The following is a 24429-nucleotide window of genomic DNA, read 5'->3' as shown; positions in this document are numbered from 1 at the left end:
TTGAAAAGGGTGGCCCACAGTCAACGTAATGCTCCGCTTACTTCCTCGTGAGCGCAAAGAAAAAGGCCAAAATACACACAAACACACACACACACACACACACACACACATATGATACACATACCATCGAAGCTTTCAATTTGCACAAAAACTTCACATAAATTACATAAGGCATAACAAAAACAAAAACAAAAGTAAAGTCCAACTTGCAGAAGAGTGAAAAAAAAGCCAAGTTTGTAACTCTAAAGGGAGCAGCTGAAACTGGTTCAGTTTTTGTTTTTTTTTTATCATCTGACTTTCGTCGTTGTTGTTGTTGTTGTTGCTGTTGGTTCACAATTGACCAACTGACCTTGAGCAGGGCTTATGCAATGCAATCTTCTTCAATCTTCTGAGAGTGGCAACTGCTGCGGCTAGGGCTCATCTCTGTACTTCGACAAATTGCAGCCACTGTGGGCGATTGCAAAATGCACAAAATTTGAAATACAGAAAGCCCCAAGATCGCAACTCAAATGCATAAGCGACAGCAGCAGCAGCAGCAGCAGCAGCAGCGACAGCGGCGGCAACAAAAACTTAAACAACTTGTCCCATAACCAAAAAGCCAGATCCGAGTGCCCAAAATGAAGAGCTTGCTGCGCCGGCGTCGCTGCCATGTGCAAGTGTGCGTGTGTGTGTGCGTGTTCAAGTGTATTATAAAAGCAACTCAAGCTGGCTGCCAACAAGCCATAGTACAAAGTCAACTTGCAGCGTGAAGAGCTCGCGACTAAATCTACCTTCAGCAACGAAAAGAAAAGCAAACCAAACGAAAATGTTTAAATACGTGTTTATTGCCAGCCTGCTGGTCAGCGCTGTCCTAGCCGCACCCGTGAGTGAAACCAAGCAAATCAAACAAATATATAAGAAACACCTTCGAATATACGTCAATTGAAACCAAAATTATATTTGGAGTCCATATACTAAAGATAAGCAGAGTAATGATAATCAGATATCAGTGCAGCTGGTGTGGCTGCCTCTCTAGCTGCGCACGCACTTGGGCCGCTTTGTGCTGCGATCTGTTTCGCATTTCTCGAAGCTGCCGCACTTGACATTGCCACAGTAGCTGCCCGTGGCGCCAGCTGCAAGTAGGAAAGAGAGAGAGAGAGAGAGTGTGTGTGAGAGGAGCAGTTACAGCTGTCAACTTAGCTAGCGCGACGCGTTCCACTCACAGTTCTTGCTGCCAAAGGGCGACTTGTCGGCACCCGAGTTGCCCAGCAGATTGGGCGAGGCGCAGCTGCTTCCGTTGCACAGATTTGGACAACATTTGCCGCCAATGGCGCTGCACTCGCTGTCGTGCAGGCACTTTGGCGTGCAGTTGGACACCTTGGTGTACGAGGGGCAGTCTGTGAAGAGAGTTCAATTCAGTTCAATTAGTTACTGTTGCCTGTTCATTATGGCCATGACTTACCGCCGGCTGCCAGTGTCACAGCCAGACAGGCGCCCAATACAGCCAGCAGCAAGAGCATAAAACCAGCTTTAGCTGCAGTAAAAAAAAGAAAGAGAGAGATGGAGAGAGAGGGAGAGAGTTAGTGAGTGTTAGTCTCGAACTATCGATCTACGTACCCATTTTCCTAGTGTGCTTCAGTTGAACGTCCGCTCCGTTGCCTTCGTTAACAGCGACTGGCATCAATTGGGCTTTATACTGCTGCTCAGGCTCAGGCCCTGGTCGTACCGCCTACTACTCGAACCAGTTTGGGTCTGTACTTGATTTTGTTGTTTTCCCTCGTGATTAATTACAAAAAAAAAATAATAATAATCATGGCAAAAACAATGACACCGATGCCAATATACCCTATGCCAGAAAATATATTCTTAACTGGAAAAAATGTACTAAATTTTCTTAAATTATCGCAGCAAGCGTATCTATTTTACTTCATTTCACTCAACTTTTGTCAAATGAAAAAAAATTAGGCTGCCTAAATCTTAAATAAATATTTGCATTTGGGATTTCCTCTAGCTCATCATACCCTCTTTCACGTTATTAAGTCATTTATCAATTATAGAGTGTTTAACTACAGCTAGATGCGACTAGAGGCATCCGCATAGAACGCTACAGATTTCAGCAATAATTGCATAAATTATAAAAGAAGTTTGCCTTAATATTTGATTATAAGAAATTTGAATATATATGTATATATTTATATATATATATGACTATGCAAGCTCAGCTGATTTTACATAATTTTAAAATTGAGAATATTAATTGCTTAATTATTGAATCGGCAAATCTTTTCTACATAAACGAGTTCCTTTGGAACAATAAAAAAAATTCATATAAAGTATAATAATATTCATGTATTTATATATTTTCTTAAATTATTAATAATTTCAAAATTATTTTTATCGTCCAAAAAGTCAGCTTCAGTTAACATAATATATAATTTAATATTTAATATATTTTTTATATTTTTTTATTTGAATCGTCTATATTTTTAGTCAGCTTTAGAATACTGTAGCTCATTTGTCAGACTTTATAAACCGATCTTAACTGAACAGCTTAACAAATAAAAACATTCAATTAATATTTCCGCTCAGGCATTCAAGCAATCTCCGTGGAACGACATAAGATATATGGAAATAGCAAAAAGTGTATTCACTTGGCAAGTCAACCTTACGAAAAAAAAATAAACAAGAAAAAAAGCAAATCATTGCAAATTTCTGAAATTTCTAGAGAAACGATAAACAAAAACCGATTACTGACATTGGCTGTCAGCCAGTGACAGCCATAAAATTGTTAATAAATCAATCAGTTTGTTGAGTTAGATAAATAAATATATACAAATATCAGATATAAGAACTTGAAGATCTCATTTGCATAGCAGTCCCAAATCATGATATCCAAATGGCTACAGGGTAAAGCGAACTGCAGGCAGTCGGCGAAACCCTCACTAGAAGGTTTTCATTGCATAAACAATGACTCATAGAACTCTGAAAAAAAAAAACAAAACTGAAGTGCTATCAACAGCAGCGAATATTAACGATGTAATAAATATGAAGCTAAATAGACAAGTAGATGATAATAGGCAATTCCTAGGAAATGCAGTGACCTCACATGCTCTAGGTGCTCAGCTAAAACTCTATTCTGTGCTCTCTTCCAGCTGACCGATGAAGAATTGGAGCTCGAGAGACAGCAGAATGAGAATGCGAAATATTCGTTTGGTACGAAGGTCGACGATGAAATCAACGATGGCGCATTTGAACGTACGGAGACACGCGATGGTACAAAGGTGACTGGAAAGTACAGCTACAGCGATGGTTACGTGAGGCGTACGGTGGAGTATGAGGCCGATGAGAATGGATATCGTGTGGTTAAGGAGGATATGGAAGTGATCGGCGATGGCCCTCAGTTCAATCCGGATGGACAAGCCGATATCGCCGGCTCCCTCATCGGCCAGTACTCGATCAAGTTGGACAACAGCGACACAAAGCAGCACTACAAGGACATTAGGCAGTAATGCGGCCGCAGCATAGTATTCTCAGAACGGATGATTTCTAACATTTAGAAATGCACTGAATACAATTGTGAATCAATCAACCATTGTGGTTAATTCTAATGTAATAAAGTCAAGTAAATCAAAAACTAAACCATATAGACTTTGCTAGTTGGCAATCTTTATTATTATTCGATTGGATGCTTCGTTGCAGTCTTTATGGATTACATGTTCATTTCTTCTGGTAGGCCTTGCGATTCCTGTTGGCATTGAGATCGATTAGAATAATTTCGTAATAATGGTGATTGTCCTCCCCAACGATCCACTGCGCATTGACCAGACGTAATGCGTTAATTGGACGGCGAATGCGCTCCTCAATGATGCGCTGCAGTATTGGAAAGTGACGCCGAGTGTTGCCAAGGCTACGCGAACATTTATGATTCTTGGCGTGCGCTGCATGCCTACGGGCTCCACGAATTCGAATCCGGAAGACGACATGGGAGCTATCATCCAAAGTCTTCTGTGGATAACACAGTCCGTGCGCACACCTCAGCTTCAGCGACGGGGTGCATAGCCAAACGCGAATCCGTATATAGTAACGCATAATTCAGCTGCTTCTTTCACTAAGTTGAATAGCAAATAAATTGAATCGAAATAACGTTAAAATTAATGCAAAAGCAAACCTTTTTTTTATAAAAGTTGAAAAAAAAAGCACAATTTTATTTTGTAATATTTGTTGACTCGTCAGATGCTCACAAGCGACTGAATTATTTGTAAAATTTACTAAAAGACATTCACCCAGGATTCGGCAGAAATTCAAAGCCTACTTTGATTTAGGAAAATATCACAAAAAATACAGTGTGCTGCAGAAGTAATCAAACAATATACTTTTGCTCTAATATCTTTTTGTATTTACATTTCAATTTGCTGTTCTGCTTGGGAAATTTCTTTAGTTATTTCAAATGAAAAAAAAAAATATATATATAAATATATATATAAATATATATATATATATAAACAAAAAATATATAAAAAAAAAATTATACAAAAAATATATAACAAAAATAAATAAAATATATTTTTATTGTAATTTTTAATGAAAATTATTATTATTTTTTTTTTATGAACAACTTTTGTTTGTCTTGTAAGAATTGTTTTTTTTTAATAGATTTCATGTTTATTATTTAAATATATATATATTTTTTTATTAAATACAGTGTGTTTTTAGGCTTGTGAAAATTGCTTATTCAATATATTAATATTTATATACGGGTCCGTCCGTGATATCTTCTATCAATCTTTCCGAAGCTTCGGAAAAGCGTTCTCATATTCCTAGGAATATTGTACTTAAGGACTTCAAGAACTCTAAGGTTTTCTGACCAAAGCTCGAGACTTGGAAAATATCATATAAATAAATCTAGATCGGTTAAATCCTGTGATCTAGGAAACGATATATAAGGCGACTGGGAAACTGTACCTTTATTTATTACTCTGCATTCTTGGCCTTTCGCTTTATACTGTACCTCCTCTACAATTGCTAGCTAAAGTCTTAATGCAACAAAAATAGGAAAAGAGAGAGAGAGAGAGACAGTAATAATAAATCCACAAGCTTGATTTCCGACTATAATTTAAAGCTAACTTTTATTTTAAATTATTTAGCAATATTGTTTGACAATTTGGGATTCGTAAAGCATATGGGGAAACATATATGTATATCGCAGAATTAATACAGTTATAGCACACTGACTAAACATCTTCCTGCACGCACTCCATCGAGTTGTTCGCCGACTGCGTGATGATCAGCGCCTTCTCCGAATCGGTCAGATTGATGAATTTATGCTTAGACTTGAGCTCCTGCTGTATGGATGAGAGTAGATCTGGAGAGCCGCGACCCGGCTTCAAGATTAGGCTATCCCGATTGGGATTGCCCGCCTGCTGTACGGCCTCGGCACAGCCGGTCACATCCATGGTTGGCTCCACGATCGTCTCCATCTGCAGGGATTGGCGCTTGCGGCGCACCCGCTTCGAGCCGCGTGTGATGAGGACAACAGCGGGCGATTCGTAGGGCAGCGCCTGGATGACCGTTTGCAGGAGTTTTGGAGGCGTCTCGGGTGTCTTGGGGTTGCCAATGACAACGTCTGCCTGCAGAGCGCTACGGGCGCGCTCTCGCTCCTCTTCCTCCCGCTCGCGGGCCGCATTCTTGCGCATCAGCTGACGGGCGCGCTTCTTGAGAATCGCCTGGGCATTGGGATAGTAGGCGATGACCTCGTTCAGGTCCGACTTGGACAGCACAAAGAGATTGGAGTAGCCCTTGGAGCGCACATCGGCTGTGCGACGATCGGCGCCATTAATGCCCAGCAGACTGATCTCTCCGAAGACGGAGCCCTCTGTGAGGGTGGCCAGGACAACATCGCTGCTGGGGCCGCCCATGACCTGGACCTGTCCCAGCTTCACAATGTACATCTCGCGACCCACCTCACCCTTGCGGCACACAAAATCGCCCGGCAGGAAGGTAACGGCCCGCAGCTTCAGCACCAAATCCCTCAGCAGCGCCTCCTCACAGTCAGCGAAGAGCTGAACCTTGGACAAGGTTTGGATGTGCACCGAGATGGCAATGTCCGTCTTCAGATTGATGGGCAGGGCATCCAAGATGTTGGACTCGTCTAGGATGAAATCGAAAAAGATTACTGCTATAATAATTGCGAATAGAAAACATCTCTAGGTCTCACCCAACGTGCGCTGCTGCTCCCAGGTGAATTGAAACCACATTTTGACACGCGACTGCACCTCCTTGGAGAGATTCAGTCGTCTCATATACTCAAGCGTCTCGTCCTCCAGCTGACGATACTCGTGCTTGTTGCGTGTCGCCGTCGAAATGATATCCCTGATCTGGCCAATGAGCAGGGCGAACACAAAGACGCCCATTAGCCAGGCGACCGTCATGAAAACATATTCGCCCTGACGTTCCGGCTTCGGATTCTTGCCAATCGACGTCGCCGTCTTGGTGGCAAAGGCAAAGCACCTCACATAGGGATGTCCCTTGCCGCTGAATACCCAACGATTCTGGCCCAGGCCCTGATAGTCGCTGTAGGCATAATACAGAGCGGCCGTTATGTGGATCATATAGAGCATGTAGGTCAGCGTCTTGGCCACGCGCACCTGCAAGGGTAGGGCAGAGCTATTAGATTTGATGTGTTTACCTAAGGATAAATCGCAGCAACTTACGAAATGTGGCGAGGAAATGACCCGATCTAAGAGTCGAAAAACCTCCCAGAAACTCTGTATCTTGAAGAAACGCGGAAAACGCAACCAAACAGCGCCAGTGCCGTACTTTAAATAGAAGAGCTCCAGCGGCAGCAAGGCGAGCAGATCCAACTGTGAAGATTACTCAAGTGGATGAATATTTTACGTAATTATAGATTTGCATATAGGACAACTAGGAAACGAAACTCAAGTCCTTAGCTCTTATGGATTATGAGATCGAAGCGTTCATCGTCCATCGAATATTATAATCTGATTTCCAATATGCAATGAGCTCATACCAAATGAATAAGACAAATCGAATCCAATTCCGCTTTACCCACCTTAAACTGCAGCTTCCTCATATAGTTCTTGCGCGTTAGATTCTTGTTCTTGACCCAGAAGCCCTCGAAGAGGTACATAACGCGATGCTTGAAGAAAACCACGTCCAGCAGGTAAATAATATCCGCACAGAAGTCGCAGGCGAGCCAAATGTTTGTGTTCGCCTTGGTCTGGAAGGGAAACGAGGCGCGCAGTGGTATGACCCAGGCATTGTAGAGGAACGACAAGGAGACCACACAGAGCCACGAGATGTAGATCTTGCCCTGCGGATCCAGGGTGCGCTCGTCGTTGTTGGCGCCGCACAGGCTCGAGCAGAGCCAGACGTTGGAGCGCGGCGTGTCCGCCTCGAAGAGACGTCCGCGATGCGGCGATTGGCCGGCGGGCACCAGGCGCACCTTGTGCTCGGGCGAGGGATGCAAGCTCTTGGTGCTCGCGTGCAGCGCTGCCTGCGTCGGCGGCGGTGTGGGCGAGCTGGCGCTGCTGGACGAGGGCGTCGGCGGCAGCTCGATGCGCGACTTCACCTTGTTGGCGCGCGCCGTGAAGCGGCGCACCAAGTGACGCACCTGATCCCGCAGAAACTGCTGGCCCTGGGAGTCGAGGCTGCCAGCGCTGCTGGGTCGATGCGGCTCCTCGACAACGGCAACGATTTCGCTCTCGTTGAGCGAGGAGGAGCGAGTCGTTCTCATATTGCGATCGTTGTTCTGCTGCTCCGGCGACTCATTGTAACAGATCTGCACGTCCTTCTCATCCTCGTCCTCCTCGATGGGCTGCGAGCTGCTGTCACACTGATCCGGCTCCGGCGGCGGATCGAGCAGCACCTGGCCCGTGGCACTGCGCAGCTCAGCCTCACGCTGAGCGACCACCGGATCCGGCTCGTCCACGGCGCCCGGCAGCGGCGTCAGCTCCACGTACTGCGGCTGCAGCACGCGCCGCACGCTGTCCGGACTGACCAGCGGCTTCTCGTGCTTCAGTATGTGCTTGACCAGCGCATGGGTGCTCTCGATGTTGTTGATCTGCCCGGAGCGCTCGGCATCCACGCAGCCGATGCGTCCGTTGCGAAAGTACAGGCGCGACTTATAGAAGCGTGGACTGTGCGGCCGCTGACGGCGCTGGGGCGCCTTGTAGGCGTTGATCTTGAAGCAAATGCGCTTGGCCGGGCTGGGTGTCTTGTTCTCCTTGTCGCGCCTGCGCTGGCTGCTGGCCAACTCCTGCTCCTTTTCGCGCTGCATTAGCTGCTCCGTGGCGCTGACAAACTGCTCGATCTCCTTGATATCCTTGGTGATCTCCTCCAGGCTGCGACGCACATTCGCCTCCTTCTCGCCAGGCGTGGAGTAGCGACGCTGCGGCTCCGGCCGTGTATTAATCACATTCCGCATGAACGCATGCCGCTCCAGCGTCTCGCAGAAGCGCGGCGACGCCGGCCGCGCCACCTGGCCCGGCAACGTGGCCATCCGTTTCAGTGGAGTGTGTGCCCGTGGCACGTGGAACTCGTCGTAGGCAAAGTTCTCCAAGATGTTCGGCGATGACTTCAGCAGCGCTGCACTGGCCTCCGTATCGAGCTGCGCGCTGCGCTGATTCAACTGCGAATGAAACGAACTTGAGTGCGGCGCTCTAGCAACTGGCCCCACACGGCACAGCCAAACCACCTTGGCGTCGTACGACACGCAAATTCAATAAAAGCTAAAACGAACAGAAAAATACAAAAAAAAAACGAAAACAAACAAAGTACGTCTGTGCCTTGCATGCTAATTGCCCCGGGACGCCCGCACAAACCCGTCGAATCGAATTTAATTGAGCGAGCGCAACCCCAAGCGACGCCTCAGCCTCAACGGACCATTAGGCAAACGCACTTGGAGTGTTTTCATTCCATTGGTCAGCGAAGGACGTTCAATCAACTCCAAACTAGGCATAAATATTAAATAGAACTTCTTTTTTTGATATAAAAACTTCTAAAAAGTACGGAAAATCCTTGTTCTGGATTACCATTGAGGGAGACTTGAACTGGTGTAACGCGAAATTATTCAATTATTATTTTATTATAAGGATAAAGTTTAAGGGATTGCTTCATCAATTTTAAGCCCAGACTGGATCGAATAGATGCTGTGGTTGCTTATGTCCCAGCCTTCTCGCAGTGCCAGCAGATCTTTAAGCTGCAGCAGCTAGACGCCTAGCCAGCTAGCTATTTGGAGTCGAATTTAGACTCTCGGAGTATTTTACTAACTACCTTTTGGATGCTAACTCTATTTTCTATACCCTAAACCCATTGTTTGATATATCAGTCTCGCCAGGGTAATCGTCTAAGTCTAAAGTCTTAACCAAAATTGTCAAAAACTATACGAATGCTCTATAAACTGTTTAGAATGGTTCATTATACATCGCTGCATTCAGCAATTCTATAAAATGAAGCGAAAGCGATGCTACCCCATCGTCATTGGCATTGGTCTGTCCAGCCGTCCGGTCAAGGCAGTTCGCCTAGGCTGTCGTGTCAAGCAGGACTTTGTCATTTATAGGAGTCGCGTGTGTTGTAAGGAATACAATTAACTATGTTCAAGGCAAGTCCAAATGCCTAGGTGTCAATGAGCTGAAACCCGTTCATGGAACATGGCCGAGAAGCGTTTTGGGCGTAGACTAAGACTTACTGGAGGTAACCATGAGATGGTTACGATCGGAGATTGGATCGATTGGAAAGGGGAGAGGGAAATAATTCAAAAATCATTCTAGCGAATGCCTTATCGGAATATGAAAGTAAAGCCCAAATAGCGCGAAGATTGATCTTTGAAAATGGTGTAGAAATGCTAGTAAACCAAAGTAGAGATAGATCTAAGCAAGCTGCCCTAAAAAGCAGCAATTGCAAGCAGAAAACTTGAATTACTAAAATATCTCTTTTGAAAACAAATATAGGGAAATATTGAAAGAAAAAAGAAAAATTATAAAAAACAATATAAACAAAAAAGAAATGTCATAAAACACATAAAGCGCCCTTAGCTCGTGTTTTCTCTGCTTTTCTTACCTTCCGACTGCGACCTTTGCTGGCCATGTTGTTGCCTACTTGTTGTTGTTGTTGTTGTTCTTGTATTGACTTCCGTGCAAGTTCACTGCCAGTTCAAAGTTCAGGGTCGTCTCGCTTAGTGCGCCATTCTGTCAGTTCTGTAATAAAAGTAGAGTTCGTTGCGTGGCACACGCGGCGTATGATTAATGCGAATTGCCATCATTTCGTGTCCAATCACTCTTATCAGCCGACTATCAGTGAGTGGCATATGTTTGAGAGCTTATTGATTTTTCACCGAGCTGCAGTTTCATGCACGAACAAAGCAAATCTGAGCAGCTCAACAGGTGTGTGTTTTGGCCAGAAGTATCACAGCTCTAACAAATTCTACTGCTTACCGTCGTTTAATGTTTGGTAATGTTTATAGTTTTTATAAAATTACTTTCAATATTTTCATAAATTCTTCTGCTCACTTTTAATGCATTTCACTTGCATAGGAAAACTAGTTGCGAACTCACCTCCTTTGCTCAGCGATGATAATAAACTAGACAGCAGCCATGGCAGCAGCAGCAGCAGCAGCAGCAGCTGACTTGGTCTAGCGATTCTGGGCACAAAGGATCGCGCATGCGCAGATACCGTGGTATGAAATATGATTGGAAATCAGATTGAGAAAACTTATAAAACTTTAAATTTTTGCTTAAACTTACATAATTACATTATTTTTTAGATATACATGAAAATATACTTATTTGCCAAGGAAATATTGGCTGCACTTAGTTAACATCATTCAACGTCATTTCAAATGAAAGCCAGTTAACAGCGTCAATAACAGAATCGTTTAATGTTAAGCGAAAGCTCACTCGCTGAGCTTTAAGTTGACAAACGGCATATAGTATATATTGAATTGAATTTTTATTTATATTTTAAGTATTAATAAATACATTCAACGAATATTTTTATAGAACAGAATATTAATTAATAAATAAATAGTTAAAAATTAAATCTAATACATAGTAAAATTATTATTCTATTACTATTCACAATAAATTAAAAGAAATAAATAAATAAAAAATGTATATTTGGTCATTTTTAATGTTATAATATTTTTTATATTTATTAATTTGTAAAATTTAAATTTAAAATAAATTGTAGGCTAACAATATTTTTGTATCTTGTCAAAATGTATTGGAATCAACGGATCACTATTAATAATTATTAAATATTAAAAAAGAAAAATACAATTAAATAAATAAAATAAAAAATGTAAATATTTAAAAATAAAATAAAAAATTCAAATATTATAAATAAATAAAATAAATAAATGAAAATTTTAAATATAAATCAAATTAATTAAATATTAGTCAGCAAAAAAAGTTTGCTATTTCAATATATTTATTTAATTACTGCAATGAATATATTTAATTTTTATGAAAGTATTGGAAAGAAATAAAAGAATGAAATAGATTCAAGACATCTTGAAGTATGGTACATAAATATATATAAATATAAAAAATATATAATATATATTTAGTAATGAAACCTGTTTAACAACTAAAACATTTAAACGATATATATTTTTTTACTAACCATTGAAACACATCATTAAAGTTTTTAAATTTTTTTTTTATTTATATATTTTTAAATAATATTCCGTTCAGCTCTACATTTACAATTACATATTTGTTTTTGTTGGTTTTGTTTTTTTTTTATCTTTTAAATTACATATATATACTTATGTATATATTAAAATGTATATATAACTTGTTGGATTGTGGTTTTTAAACTTGTATTAATTGTATGTAATTAAAGTGAGAACGTCTGCTAAAAGGACGAATAAGGATAGCGCTGGACGCAAACAACGGCGAATCGATTAATTCTCTGGAGTCTGCGCATCATGAGATGATTTTACCCAGCGCCTCTCCTACAAAACTGTGGAACGCTATGCATAAACATTTACATTAGATGCCGTGAAAGAACGAAAAAAAAAATCAAATGAAAATAAAATAAAAATGTAAAAATAAGAAATAATAAACCTCAATTTACAGATGCAACGATGTGTGGCCAGGCCGACCTGGCGTATGAGGAATTTGAGAAACGCATTCGAATGAAATAGTTGCTGTTGATACATACATACATACATGCGTATAAACCTATAAAGAAACAGTTGCTAGTTTTTTGTTTTTATGTTTTTTTTTGTTGTTTTTTGTTTGTGTTTGACTGAAAATTATATTTTTAACTTATATTAGGGTTCTTGGTGTGTTTTTGTTGTTGTTGTTTGTTTTTTGTTTGTTTAAGTGCATATTTAAAGGTTTAAGGTTTTGTTTTTTTGTTTGTTTTGTTTTTTTTTTTTAGTTTTTTTTTCTGTTTTCTTAATTTGTTTTCATTTGTTTTATGTCACTTAAAAAATTACATTAGTAAAATGTATTTTAAAACTGATGCGAACGCGGCCAGTGTGTATTTACTCGCTCTCGTCGTCATCGTCCTCCTCGGAGGACTCTTTCTTCTTGGCCTTCTTGGCGGGCTTGGCGGCCATCTTCTTTCGCTTCTTGGGCGCACCGGAATCGGTGCCGCCATTTGCCTCATACTCCTTTACCGCCTTATTGTAATCCTCCTTCATTTTGATGGCTTTCTGTTCCCATTCCTAAATGCAACATATAAAAAGAAATATTTTAGAAAATCTGTAAAATGTTTGCAAATCAGAGAATTTTACTTACAGTTTTGTCTTTCAAGCCGCGCCACAGCTCGCCGCCTCGCTTGGCTATATCTGTGACCTTGCTGCCGGGATTTTCCTTTTTGATCTGTTCGCGGTTCTCGTTCAGCCACAGCATGTACGCTGACAATGGACGCTTCGGACGCTCGCCGCTCATCTTTGCTCTGGATTTTGTATGATTTACGTAGACTTCAAAAAAAAAAGTGTTCTACTTGTTGCCTGCCTCAGAGTAACCTGTAAAATTGAATGAAAACAACAACTGTTAAGTCGAGTCGTACGAAGCAGCAAGCCTACTACTAAATTCCCATTTGGCATTGCTCAAAAGCAAACTTGCCACAAATGTGTGAGAAAAAAGTCAAGCATCTCTGTTAGATAACAGCAAATGTTATGTACAATTAGCATTTATATTTTATGGAATATGCATTTAAAAGCTGAATTTTCATGCACTCCAGCTTAATGCATATCACATTCCTCTGTCCTTATGCAGAAGCTCTTGAATATGTTCAATAATTTCATATTGCCATACACACACACAAATGTTCATCAAATATTCGTGACGGCAACTGTACACGGCTTATACAACCACCCACACACGCACGCACACACGCACACTTACATACATATCTGTGTATGGGCAGCAAGCATATGCCTTGCTGCAGTCTTTTTTATATGCACATAGAGACTCAATTATTATATATATACGTGTCTATATAAACATGTGTATATATTTGGTATATAATTTACTCAATTATGCATTTGTGCATGTGTGTGTGTGTGTGTGTTTGTCTGATTGGAATTCACTTTTCGATGGACCAGTGCATTGAGCTATATATACCACACCTGTAAATATGTAAAATCAGGGCAATGCACTTTTAAATAGCTGCACAGTAAATACAAAATGATATATGGCATATGCAGAGGCCTATGTCTATCTATATACATACATATATAAGTATGTGTGTATATATAAAGAGTAAAATTGTCATGAGCTGCTGGTGAAATGAAAGAGTTATCCTTATGAAGCGCATATCCTAACGTCACTCAGAAAACTTTCCCCTCCCTTCTTTCCCTCTCTCTCTCCCTCTCTCTCTCTCTCCCAAATAACTCAAAACTCTTGCTGCGCTTTTTCCAAACTTCAGCTACATTATGCAAATGTTATTTATATCAGCAGCAGCAGCAACAGTAACATCATCATCATCATTGTCAGCATCATCGTCATCAGACAATCGCCTCCATGCACTTGACCCAAATACTGAGAAATACTGACAAATAACGCAACGCGCATGAGACAGCGATAACAACAACAACAACAACCAAGAGAAACGACGACAATGATGGTGCTGCGGCTGCTGCTGCTGCTGAAGCTGACGAGATGCAGCGACAATTGGGTTAACAAACCACAGAGCTGTGCACTCGCACAGTGGGCGCACAGCAGACAATAAATCAACGAGAGCTGGAAAGGGGGCAGAGTCGGGAGCGGATGGGCAGGTGGCTGGAGCTGCAGTCATATCAATCACAAAGACAAATTCCAGCAATGGTCAGTGGCTAGCGACAACTGCGCCCACATGAGCCGAGTGTATATATATGTATGTGCATGTGTGTGTGTGTGTGTCTGCAGTCTGCAGTAGTTAGAGCAAACATGGGAAAATGGCGGCAAAATTGTTGTTAGATTCACGCGCGCAACTGTTACGCCCGCAGAGCTGCCTTTACCTCTGCCATTGCCTTTGCCTTGTCCCGACCACACACAAGCAGCACACGCAATGACGTTGTCAATGTCGCCACACGAGGCGGCAACACGTGATGCAGCAACAGCAACAGCAGCAACAGCAGCTTCATGGCTGATGCGTTGCCAGCACCAAAAGGATTCCTTCGCCGAGCACAGCTCATGCGAGTGTATTTATATATATGTACACACATGTATGCATACATACATACATATGAATATGTATGCATAGCATGTAGCCCAGCCACCTACAAAATCGAAAGCGAAATATATTTTGTCTGGCGTGTGCGTGCGACGCTGCTTGCCAAAGCCGTTGGCCAATTGATGGGTATAGGATGTATGTGACTAGGCGCCGTTATTTATGCCATATGCCAAACTTTAAAGATGTGCCCACGGAAATGTGTGAGTGCGAGCTTAAGAGATTTACCAGCAAACGTTGACATTTTAAGCTGCGCCCAAAGGTATGCTATGGCAAATATTTTGTGGGGGAAAAGCTGTTGTCAAGCGGAGCAGATGTGAAGGAAAATAATGAAGATCTAAACTTGAATGGAGATGCTACACTTATTAGTATTAATATTGTTTGCTGGAATATAAAAATTGATATTTAACACAAAACAAAATTTGGGTCTGTGACTGTTAATCTGTCTCAAGGGAGATAAAAAATGATAAAAGTTGACTCTGGTGCTTTCTAATAAAATAAAATACAAAAAAAAAAAAAAAAAACATAATTTAAAAAAATAATAATAATCAAATATATAAATAAAAAAAGAATTAAATAAAAAACATAAATTACAAAAACTAATCGAAAAAGACAAAAATAAGATATATAATAAAAGTAATAAAATAAAAATAATAATTAAAAATAATAGCTTGAAAATTTTTTTTTTTAAATAATAAAATAAATAAACAAGTCCGCCACAAAAATTATAGGACTTTTTCTTGTTGTATAAAAAAAAAAAAACATACCAATAATAAATAATAAATACGAAAAGCGATCTCACTATGCGGCGCAGAAAACTCTAATATGACAAACAAAATTTATTAGCATAAAAATTAAAAAACAAAAAAAACACTAGAATAATTTCCCAGTAAAGCTAGCAAAAACAAATTGTTTAATATCTTAAAAGCAAAATTTTATTTACAAAATTAATAATACTAATCGGACAATAAAAAATAAATAAAAATGTTGGAAGAAGAAATTGAAGCTCAAAAAATATTACACTTTTGTCAAAAGTAAAGAAAATACAAAATTCTTTAAGTTTTACATGCCGTGTGAGGGCCTGTAAAAATTGTATATGTATAAATTAATTTGTGAAAAATTTATAGCCTACTTATGAGGGCAGAAAAATGTGTAGAAAATAAACTGTCGACAACAAGAGAGCTATCAATATGATATGACTATCTAAATAAATAATATATAAAAATAAAAATATATATAAAATTTATATACACATATGTATACACGCATATAAATACAGTTGCGGCCATAAAAATAGTACTGCCACAAATCACTTAACTTTAATCAAGAAACTAGTGATAAAATCAATATCTAAATTAATAACAATATTGTTAATCTTGATATATATTTAAAATTATTCTCAAAATATTAAGTTTATCAACAAGTTTTGTTGTCCAGAATTCACAATTTATAAGACCAGCAGTATATACTATTTCTAGCTAATTTCAACTTGGCATATTCTCTATATCATTTCCCAGCTTTGGCCATCCAACAGAATCAAATGCTTAACTTCTAATTAAAACTTTAGCCCGACAATAAACTCACACACACACAAATACACATATATACAAATTCTGTTTGGCAATGCTCTCATTAGTCATATCGTTGGAGCTGAGCTCAGTTGAGCTGATTATTTTCGTACTGGAAATGTATCAAAAACTGTGTACGTTACGCATACGCAGCGTGGCACAGCAACCCACACTGGCACACATACATACATAATAGATAACTAGCTGGGGACAACGACGAACGAGATTGAAATGAAAGGCAAGAAGGCAAGCAAAGGGCAACAAATGATATTAAATGGCATACAAAATGAGGCAGGGCCGACATTTTAGCGTTGATCTAAAATTGAAAAGCACAAAACGCCAAAGCTGACGCCAGTTGCTGTTGCCGTTGCTGCCAGCGTCGCTGCCACGCTGCTAGTGTCGCAGTCAACGTCAAATGAATGAAATGTGAAATTGCTGAAAGGAATACACAGCGCACACACACACACACGCACAAATACAAAGACACAAACACAAATATACACAGGCATAAAATTACGGCAGCAGCAGCGGCTTCTGCTTATCTCTACCTATATGAGAGTGTGTGCGTGAGCGTGTTTTTGTGTATGTGTGTGTGTTTATAGCATTTTTAATGCCGACAACGCAGCAGCTGACGCCGACAGCGCTGCTTCTGCCGTTGCTGGTTGCCGCTGCTGCTGGAACGCTCAGTGGTTGTTGTCAGTGTAACCACCCAAGCCACCCAAGCCACCCGAACCACCCAAAAGCAACGAGCTCGAACTGTAAAATTGTTGCCTGAATGCTACTTTCAGCTTCAGCTCCAGCTCGGGCTAGTGCGCAGTGACAGCATTTTAGGGTAGATACTTTTACAGGGATTTGCGCAGTGGATGTCGACTGGGCAAACAACCGTTATATGTGGCAATATACGTACGTATGTATGTGCGTGTATTTCTATATATATACATATTATATAGAAATGTGTGTCTCTCTGTGTGAGTGTGTGTGTGTTTTCCTATGTGACTGACGTTTACCGTTAGAGTGCGCACAGTGGTGACTTTTTATGGCCTTGCCACAAAGTATGGCTGACTGCAAATAATTTGTTTGAGTTTTGTGCCCCAACTTTTTCGAGAAGTGTAACTGACATTTGGCGTACAGTCATGGCAAGAATAATGAGTACGCCACACAATTCACTTGCTTTACTGTTAAAAATTATGTTAATCTTATATTATTTTATTATAAGTAACATAATTATTATAAGCAAATAATTGCAAAAATAGCTCAAAATATTCTCGTTCTCAGGTTGTCTTTGTTTGTTTGTCTGTTTTCTCTTATTTCGTATTCTGCCTTTTATCAAAACAAAATAAATAACATACTCATTTGAGCAAGGCCTCAACGATTAGCTAACAAAAGACGAACGAGAGCGAAAGAGCGAGAGAGCGAGGGAGAGCGCAAAAAGCTTTGCCAAAACAACAAACAGCAACAACAAGTGCATCAACACACGCACACATTAATCAGTTGACAGGCGATGATCAGCAAATAACAAGCAGCAGCAACAGTCAAATAATAAGGCCAGTGAGCTTTTGGCTTTTGGAAACAATAAAAAAACTATAAAAGGCAGATCTCTGCTTGCGACTCATTATCGCATCGACCGCCCACGAGGCGGCAAAGTTCGCTTTGAAAAAGTGAAAATGGCGCGAAAAAGCTCTTGCACAACTGTAAATGCGGCACGCTGTCAGTTGAACTACACCGCTCTCCCTATCCCACTCTCTGTCTTGCTCTCTCCTGCCCGCTCTTTCGGCACACGCCACTCTCTTTGTGCAGGTAGTGTGTCAAACTTTTGGCGCCATTTTTAGTTTGCGTTCGAGTGTTCGCGATACGAGAGTGCATAAGCAAATCGCGCGCGAAATGCAAGAAGCACAAGTAACAAAAAATAAATAAATAAACAAACAATGCGGAAATTGTACCCAGGCCAAAATCAGCGACAAATCTCATAAAAGTCAATACAAGTAGCAAAAGATTGAAGTTCTGATTGAAGTTTTAGTTCTGTGTTTTTGTGTTAAGTTTAAATAATATATTAATTGTATAATAAATTAATAAATATTATATTATTTAATATATTTGATTTTTATATTTTAATAATTATAAAAAACATTAATAATGTAAATAATTAATTAATTAAATATATAATAATATATTAATAATTAAAATTGATTTTTTAATTATATTATTTAGCTTTAAATTATTTTTATTTTTTTATTTTTGATCAATAGTTTGTTTATTTTCCTTTGATTTAGCCTGCTTAGCTTTGCAGAGATCAACACTCAAAGCATAGCTTTCAAGGGGGAGAAAAAGCTTTCATTGTGATAAGAAATGTTTATGATTTGATTTGCTAATCTGGCAAAAGGTTTTGCAGAACGGATCTCAGAGTGAGTTCACGCTTTCTCAATTACAAATCACATTTCACGGTCAGAGAGCTGAAACTTCATCAAGAGCAGGAAAATGTGTATTCCGCCGGGCAATTTTGTGCACGCAGCTGCAAAATGCAATTCAAGCAAAATAAATATGAGCAAATTGCACTGGATACTTGAACGGCTTGAAAAGGGAACGGGAAACGGGAAACGGGCAGCGAGAAACGTGACCATCGACAGCCGGCGCAACTTGGCGACAATTGCGCTGCCATATGATAAGGCAGAAGACGCAACGCACTGAACTATGTGAAACAATTGAAGCCAGCAGCGAATCACACACACACACACACACACACACACGCACACATAAATGCACCGAAGTATTTACATGCACTTGCGTAGGGGCCCACGGATCGCCACTAGACTAAAGTCTGTCGACAGGTGGGTGTGAGGGCGCTCAGCAAGTTCAGATCGGGCGTGGAACAATAACTGAAATCGAAATCAGCATCGAAACAAAATGCCAAGTAGATTCACTGAATGGCTCCACAATGCCATTGGATGCGATTACAGTCGCGGCAAAGAATATTGAGCACACATTAAATACATTAAATTTAAAATAAAATGTTTTTTTTTTTTTTTAATTTTTCCTGATAGTTGTAAGTATTTATATTCTCTTTTATAATAAATATTTTTTTAAATATTTTATTAATTAATAATAAATTATTAATATTTATATAAACTGTATTAAATAATAAATAAAAATAATACAATCTAATTCTTTTCGTCATTCAAAATACAAAAACTACTTTAATTAATCAAAAAGCATTAATATCACTAATTCTTGATTATTGCACCCCATTAATAATCAATTCAATAATCACATTTCGTATTCAACATGGCCTGGTCAACGATTCAACTGTTAATCAATTTAATTGATGATAACATTGAGCAAGCATGCCAGCAAAACTAAACTAAAACATGAACAGAGGTTGTCCTACTAATTTGACGCACACTGTAACTGTGACGCCCCGTGGGCCTAACACTAAACGCCAGTGTAAAAATTATTACCCACAGACGACTAATGAAAAATACTCTTATTTCTGATATACGTACGTACTTTGCTCTGGCTGCCGCTGTTGTTGCTGTCTGTTTACACTTCACTCTTGGCCCGGCTCGGACTAGAAATTTGCTTCGCACTGGCACTGGCACTGGCACTGAACAACACTCTGAGCGCTGAACAAAATGTACTGCGAGTGTCTATAGAAAACTGAACTGAACTGAAATTCAACTGAAGCAGCTGTACCAGCAGCAAAGGCAAAGCAAAGGCAAAGCAAAGCGAGGCAGGGCGAGTTTAGGCGAGACGAGGTGAGGCGAGGCGAGGCGAGTCGAGTCGAAGCGAAACAAGGCAGGCAGCAGCAGCGGCAGCAGAACAGAAGCAGAGGCGAAACATACACACACGCACGCAGAGGCGAGCCGAACGAACGAGTGAACAGCGAGACCATCAAATAATACACAGAGCCCAGAGCCGCGCCGCTGTGAGCGCAGTACAGGCAAACGTATCTGTAGCTGAGAGTCGAACAGCCAGCCAGGCCAACCAACCAACCAACATAGAGCGTTGACGACGACAGCAACAGCGACGTCGACAACGGCAGAGGGCGGGCAACGAGCAGAGCGAACACAGGCAGACGGGCAACTGTATGTAGTGGCCGACAGTGGTGGCAAATTACGTGCGCACAGCTACCGCCTGCTGAGTGCGTGTGTGTGAGAAAAATAATTTGCGTTTTTGCGGTGGCCGCAACAGTAGTGTACCAACTAAGTGGACTGGCTGTGCTATGGAATTTGCACAGCGCATGCACAGTGCGGTCGCTGAATATTGGAAGGGCATTGGAAATAATTGAATGGTTAATAGATAATGAATTATCGATGGGCGTATGTGAAATTATAATTTCCGAATATTTCACTGAACGCAAAAAATAAATTTTAAAATATTTATATTGAAAAAATTATGTTTTATAAATCTTTGATCAAAATATTTTTATACCAAAAAATTTAAAAATGTTTGTATTTAAGATTTTAATATTATTTTTACTTTGAAACTTTCAAAATTATTATTTATATTTAATTTAGAGTTTTATTTTTTTTAACATATAAATTTTTAAAAATATATTATTTAAAATAAAAATAAGTTTTTATTATTTATTATTTATTTACTGTTGAGCTAATTTTTTGTAATATTTTAATTTAAATATTTGCACATTTTAAAAAATAAATACTAGTTTCAAAGTATAGATTATATGTAATTAATATTATTTATTATCATACTCTAAGACACTGTAACACCCCACACCAGTGAGCTCTTGCGTTAGTCGTAGGCACGCGCATGTTCGACTATTTTTGATGTGACTGTACGCTGTGGCTGCTTATTGCTTCAGCCATATAAAAAGCGTGGAGCGAACAAGCTTTGTGCGAACGAAATGCCAGTAGCATTTTGCCGCGGCAGCAGCGGCGCCGCTGCCACTCGCCTACCTCTTCACCACCACCGCCCCCCCGCCCCAACAGCCCCTGCCTTCATTACCCCTCGGCTTTCCATGCTATCCGCCGTCATGTCATGAACGTAGTCGTCGTTGCCGTTGCCGTCGCCGTCGTCGTCGTCACATATAACCAAATATGCCGCCCACCTGCCCCCCTGACTAACCCCCGCTGCCGTTGCTCACGCGCTCAAATCTACAACAAATGCCTGCCATCAGATACCCCCCAAAAATAAAACCCCTCCCCTCCTCGACAGCACCCACACTCGAGTATATGTACATATATTCAACCTCAAAAGACAATAACAAATAAGTATTTACAACATTTTACAACACTGCACTAATTTTCGTTAATTTAATGCAAGCAAATTAATCGCAAATTTGTGAATTAAGATCGTGGCATTTGCATAAATTGTAATTTGCATTTGTTATTCACACCTATTTGGCTATTGAATAATTGAGCAGGTGTTGTTGCAGGAGCCGAGCATTTTTCAAAAAATAACCGTCAATATTATGAGCGCGCGCATTCAAAATTTAAATTCAATACCAACAACAATACAGGGCAGAGAACAGCTACGACGCCGACGACGGCGAAGACGACAACGACAACGACAACGACAACGACGACGACGACGACGGTGACAGCGACAACGATGACAACGTCAACGAAAACGGAACGGAATCATAAGAATTCTGGGACCAAGATATTCAAGTGATTATAGCTCTGGGTCTTTGGCTTTTTGATCACAAACAGGCCAGGCCAGGCCAGACCAGGCCAGGCCCGACCCAACCTGACCAGGCCAGCCCAGTACAGGCCTTGCCATGCCATGCCACCTTTTGCGCTTTTCAGCCAAACAAATTTGGGTCGTTTAGTTTTATTTTGCAAAATTTATATAATAAATGGCCGCATCGGCGACGCATTTTGGTCAATTCGTATTGCAAATACAATGATAAATCAATCATAGTGAGACACTTTTCACTCACCCGTACGAAAATGTCGCCAAATTTGCGTTTTTAATTGTGGGCCTCGTCGATATATCGACTCGTGGTTATATTTTGTACACTGCCGTTTAGCTGTTGTTTGTTCACTTTATAAATTTTCTTCTACTAAAAACTCAAGTCAGTTGTGTGCACTGCTCTGGCTCTACTCTGCTCTGCCTTGCTTTGCTTTGCTTTGCTGTACTGGTGCTGTGCTGTGCTGTGCTGTTGCCTATGGCTGGCTGGTGCTGTGCTGTGCTCTCAGTTGCTGTCTCGGTCTCGGTTTGTTCAGCAGCGTAGAGTACCGTACGTACGTACAGCTTTTGCCTTCAGTGGAATATCAAATACACAGAATGAATGCCAGGCAGCCAGCCAGTCAGCCAGCCAGCCAGAGGCAGCAGAAGCAGAGACCAAGCACCAAGCACCAGTATACGAAGTACGACGCAAACGCAGGCAGTGAAAATGTAGCTGTATATGTATATTTTTGTATGCGTGTCTCTCTGTGTGTGTGCCAATGTTTTATTTGTGTGCGTGTGTGTGCGTGTGACTGTGTGTTTCGTTCATTCGTTCGCTCGGTACGTTTCGTTGGTTTGTTCGCTCTAGTACTATGTGCGCAAAGCAGAGGCAACGGCTACACAGACACAGTACGTGTGTATCACTACAGATGCACATGTACGTGGACGTGTGTATCTGGCCCGCTTTCAATGTGTGCGTTGCTGAACAAAAATTTCGTTCGTTATATGAGCACACGGCAGCCGCAGCAGCAGCAGCAGAGACAGCAGCAGCAGCCGCAGCCACAGCACTTTGTCGAGCGAGGGGCATATGTAGAGCTAAGCGGGGCGGCAAAGGGGGGACCCAACAGCAACCGGCAATGGCAACAGCACTGAATATGGCCGCCTGCCTGCTGATTGTAACTGCGGCTGGTTTGCTCTGGCTTGCCCTGCGCTGAACGGTTTGCTTCAATTTACTACTTGGGTAGTTGACTTGAAATTTTGGAAGGTAGTACCCTATGGAACTGGGCTCTATGAAAGCTGCAAAATGTGATTGTATATTGATATTTGTTTCTTAATTTTAATACATTTGTACATCATGAGGGCGAAAATGCAATAAAACACCGTCAAATCTTTTCAGGATTTTTAGTACAAAATATTCTAAAAAATAAAATAAAAAGCTTTTTTAAATGATATTTTAAATTAAAAACTTGAATTATATTATTTTTTTAGCAATATACAATTTTTTAAATCCAAATATAAGTATTTTTAATATTATATATTTTTACCATTATATTAATATTAAACAATTTTCTAAAAGAGCGAAATTTTTATATATTAATGTATATAAAATTTGTGCTAATACTTTCAAACTGATTAAAAATACATGACAGACAGGATTTTTAAAAATTATATTTGTTTTTTATAGTGATGCATTATGTGTTGAACTACTTTTTTTATAGAGCAGAGTTCAAATATTTACCTAAGATGAATGGGATATACCACTTGTATGGAAAATATTTCTGTAAAGCGAAGCTAAACAATATTAATTTTAATGATTTTTTTTTTTTTTCTATATATAAAGAATCTTTAATTATTTTATGTGCATACATAGATACATTTTAATATTATATTTAAAGGCTATCATATATATTTTTCATAAGTATAACTATAGTAAAAACTGGATATATCTTTCAAATAGCTTGAGATTTAAAATAAATCAGACTTGTACATGAAAGATATAAATGAAACTTAGGTTATTGTACAGCTCAATTCTCAAGTCTAAAATAAGAACTTGCACAATCAATTATCAATACCATAAATTGCATATGAAAACCAAAAAAGCAGATTGGATGTAGCGCAGCATGAATTTCGACCAGTTTGGAGCATTTTGCTTGTATGGATGGCTATAGCTCTGGCTACAGTACGAGTATCTCGCTCTAGTGAGCCCACAGACAGCCGCAGTCGGCGTACAGCCAGTAGTAGCAGAGGCCCGCAACGAACGAGCCAACGAGCAAACGAGCGAAATAGGCAGCGGCAGAGGCCAGAGTGAAAGCCAAAGGCAGAGCGGGCGGTGAACAGGGGCGCAACAACAGCAGCGGCGACTGCGTTGTATCTGTAACTGTGTCTGTGTATGTGCACGAGTCGTTGCTGTTGCTGTGTGCGTGTCTCTGTATCTATGCAAGCAAACAGCTCACAGCCCCACAAACGGGCCCCCAGCGACAAACCAGATACACTGCGAAAATCAATGTGCCGCACTTAGTGTAGGGGAAACAACGTTCAGGCAGTGGGCCAAGCTCTATACAAAACATATTCT

The 24429-nt window shown here is 40.3% G+C and overlaps 5 protein-coding genes across 9 annotated transcripts; 1 reads left to right on the top strand and 4 right to left on the bottom strand.

The window, feature by feature from the left end:
• Nucleotides 1–595: 595 nt before the first annotated feature.
• On the top strand, nucleotides 596–3618 carry Cpr51A (Cuticular protein 51A). Its single transcript, XM_030388696.2, has 2 exons — nucleotides 596–862; nucleotides 3132–3618. Exons 1-2 carry the CDS (start codon nucleotides 806–808, stop codon nucleotides 3486–3488), a joined length of 414 nt encoding a protein of 137 aa, XP_030244556.1. The 5' UTR covers nucleotides 596–805; the 3' UTR covers nucleotides 3489–3618.
• Nucleotides 914–1751, bottom strand: LOC115564415 (waprin-like protein). Of its 2 annotated transcripts, none has more exons than XM_030388697.2 (4): nucleotides 1597–1751; nucleotides 1442–1513; nucleotides 1203–1376; nucleotides 914–1112 (listed from the first exon to the last, which is right to left on the bottom strand). In XM_030388697.2, the coding sequence occupies exons 1-4, from the start codon at nucleotides 1658–1660 to the stop codon at nucleotides 1012–1014; spliced, it is 411 nt and encodes a 136-aa protein (XP_030244557.1). In that variant the 5' UTR covers nucleotides 1661–1751; the 3' UTR covers nucleotides 914–1011. The 2 variants fall into 2 exon arrangements, with proteins under 2 accessions (XP_030244557.1, XP_089117817.1); XM_089261691.1 differs by having other exon boundaries at nucleotides 1442–1507; nucleotides 1593–1686.
• A 25-nt stretch (nucleotides 3619–3643) lies between the features above and the next one.
• LOC115564412 (large ribosomal subunit protein eL15) lies at nucleotides 3644–4225 on the bottom strand. The gene is made up of 2 exons (XM_030388693.2): nucleotides 4148–4225; nucleotides 3644–4087 (listed from the first exon to the last, which is right to left on the bottom strand). The coding sequence occupies exon 2, from the start codon at nucleotides 4066–4068 to the stop codon at nucleotides 3697–3699; it is 372 nt and encodes a 123-aa protein (XP_030244553.1). The 5' UTR covers nucleotides 4069–4087; nucleotides 4148–4225; the 3' UTR covers nucleotides 3644–3696.
• Nucleotides 4226–5078: 853 nt separating this feature from the next.
• CngB (Cyclic nucleotide-gated ion channel subunit B) lies at nucleotides 5079–10684 on the bottom strand. Of its 2 annotated transcripts, XM_089261588.1 has the most exons (6): nucleotides 10551–10684; nucleotides 10057–10193; nucleotides 7049–8626; nucleotides 6690–6839; nucleotides 6194–6623; nucleotides 5079–6127 (listed from the first exon to the last, which is right to left on the bottom strand). In XM_089261588.1, the coding sequence occupies exons 2-6, from the start codon at nucleotides 10081–10083 to the stop codon at nucleotides 5211–5213; spliced, it is 3102 nt and encodes a 1033-aa protein (XP_089117714.1). In that variant the 5' UTR covers nucleotides 10084–10193; nucleotides 10551–10684; the 3' UTR covers nucleotides 5079–5210. The 2 variants fall into 2 exon arrangements, with proteins under 2 accessions (XP_089117714.1, XP_030244554.1); XM_030388694.2 differs by lacking the exon at nucleotides 10551–10684 and having other exon boundaries at nucleotides 10057–10393.
• Nucleotides 10685–11709: 1025 nt separating this feature from the next.
• On the bottom strand, nucleotides 11710–22502 carry HmgZ (HMG protein Z). 3 transcript variants are annotated; one of them, XM_030388698.2, is made up of 3 exons: nucleotides 22129–22502; nucleotides 12747–12976; nucleotides 11710–12673 (listed from the first exon to the last, which is right to left on the bottom strand). In XM_030388698.2, exons 2-3 carry the CDS (start codon nucleotides 12897–12899, stop codon nucleotides 12491–12493), a joined length of 336 nt encoding a protein of 111 aa, XP_030244558.1. In that variant the 5' UTR covers nucleotides 12900–12976; nucleotides 22129–22502; the 3' UTR covers nucleotides 11710–12490. The 3 variants fall into 3 exon arrangements, with proteins under 3 accessions (XP_030244558.1, XP_089117592.1, XP_030244559.1); XM_089261466.1 differs by lacking the exon at nucleotides 22129–22502 and adding an exon at nucleotides 19730–19903; XM_030388699.2 differs by lacking the exon at nucleotides 22129–22502 and adding an exon at nucleotides 19734–19896.
• Nucleotides 22503–24429: the final 1927 nt, after the last annotated feature.

Source organism: Drosophila navojoa, chromosome 5 (genome assembly GCF_054131105.1).
Source record: "Drosophila navojoa isolate 15081-1374.11 chromosome 5, UAZ_NAV_1.0, whole genome shotgun sequence".
NCBI lineage: Eukaryota > Metazoa > Arthropoda > Insecta > Diptera > Drosophilidae > Drosophila > Drosophila navojoa.
This window is presented reverse-complemented; position numbering and strand designations above follow the sequence as displayed.

Excerpts from the sequence above, each read along its gene's own strand:
- Cpr51A (XM_030388696.2), top strand. The coding sequence starts at position 806 with ATGTTTAAATACGTGTTTATTGCCAGCCTGCTGGTCAGCGCTGTCCTA. Across the intron at positions 863-3,131 it reads GCGCTGTCCTAGCCGCACCC|CTGACCGATGAAGAATTGGA; the intron begins GTGAGTGAAACC and ends GCTCTCTTCCAG.
- LOC115564415 (XM_030388697.2), bottom strand. The coding sequence starts at position 1,660 with ATGCCAGTCGCTGTTAACGAAGGCAACGGAGCGGACGTTCAACTGAAG. Across the intron at positions 1,514-1,596 it reads GAAGCACACTAGGAAAATGG|CTAAAGCTGGTTTTATGCTC; the intron begins GTACGTAGATCG and ends TTTTTACTGCAG. Across the intron at positions 1,377-1,441 it reads TGTGACACTGGCAGCCGGCG|ACTGCCCCTCGTACACCAAG; the intron begins GTAAGTCATGGC and ends CTCTCTTCACAG.
- LOC115564412 (XM_030388693.2), bottom strand. The coding sequence starts at position 4,068 with ATGCGTTACTATATACGGATTCGCGTTTGGCTATGCACCCCGTCGCTG.
- CngB (XM_089261588.1), bottom strand. The coding sequence starts at position 10,083 with ATGGCCAGCAAAGGTCGCAGTCGGAAG. Across the intron at positions 6,840-7,048 it reads TGAGGAAGCTGCAGTTTAAG|TTGGATCTGCTCGCCTTGCT; the intron begins GTGGGTAAAGCG and ends TAATCTTCACAG. Across the intron at positions 6,128-6,193 it reads GGAGCAGCAGCGCACGTTGG|ACGAGTCCAACATCTTGGAT; the intron begins GTGAGACCTAGA and ends ATTTCATCCTAG.
- HmgZ (XM_030388698.2), bottom strand. The coding sequence starts at position 12,899 with ATGAGCGGCGAGCGTCCGAAGCGTCCATTGTCAGCGTACATGCTGTGG. Across the intron at positions 12,674-12,746 it reads GCGGCTTGAAAGACAAAACT|GAATGGGAACAGAAAGCCAT; the intron begins GTAAGTAAAATT and ends TGTTGCATTTAG.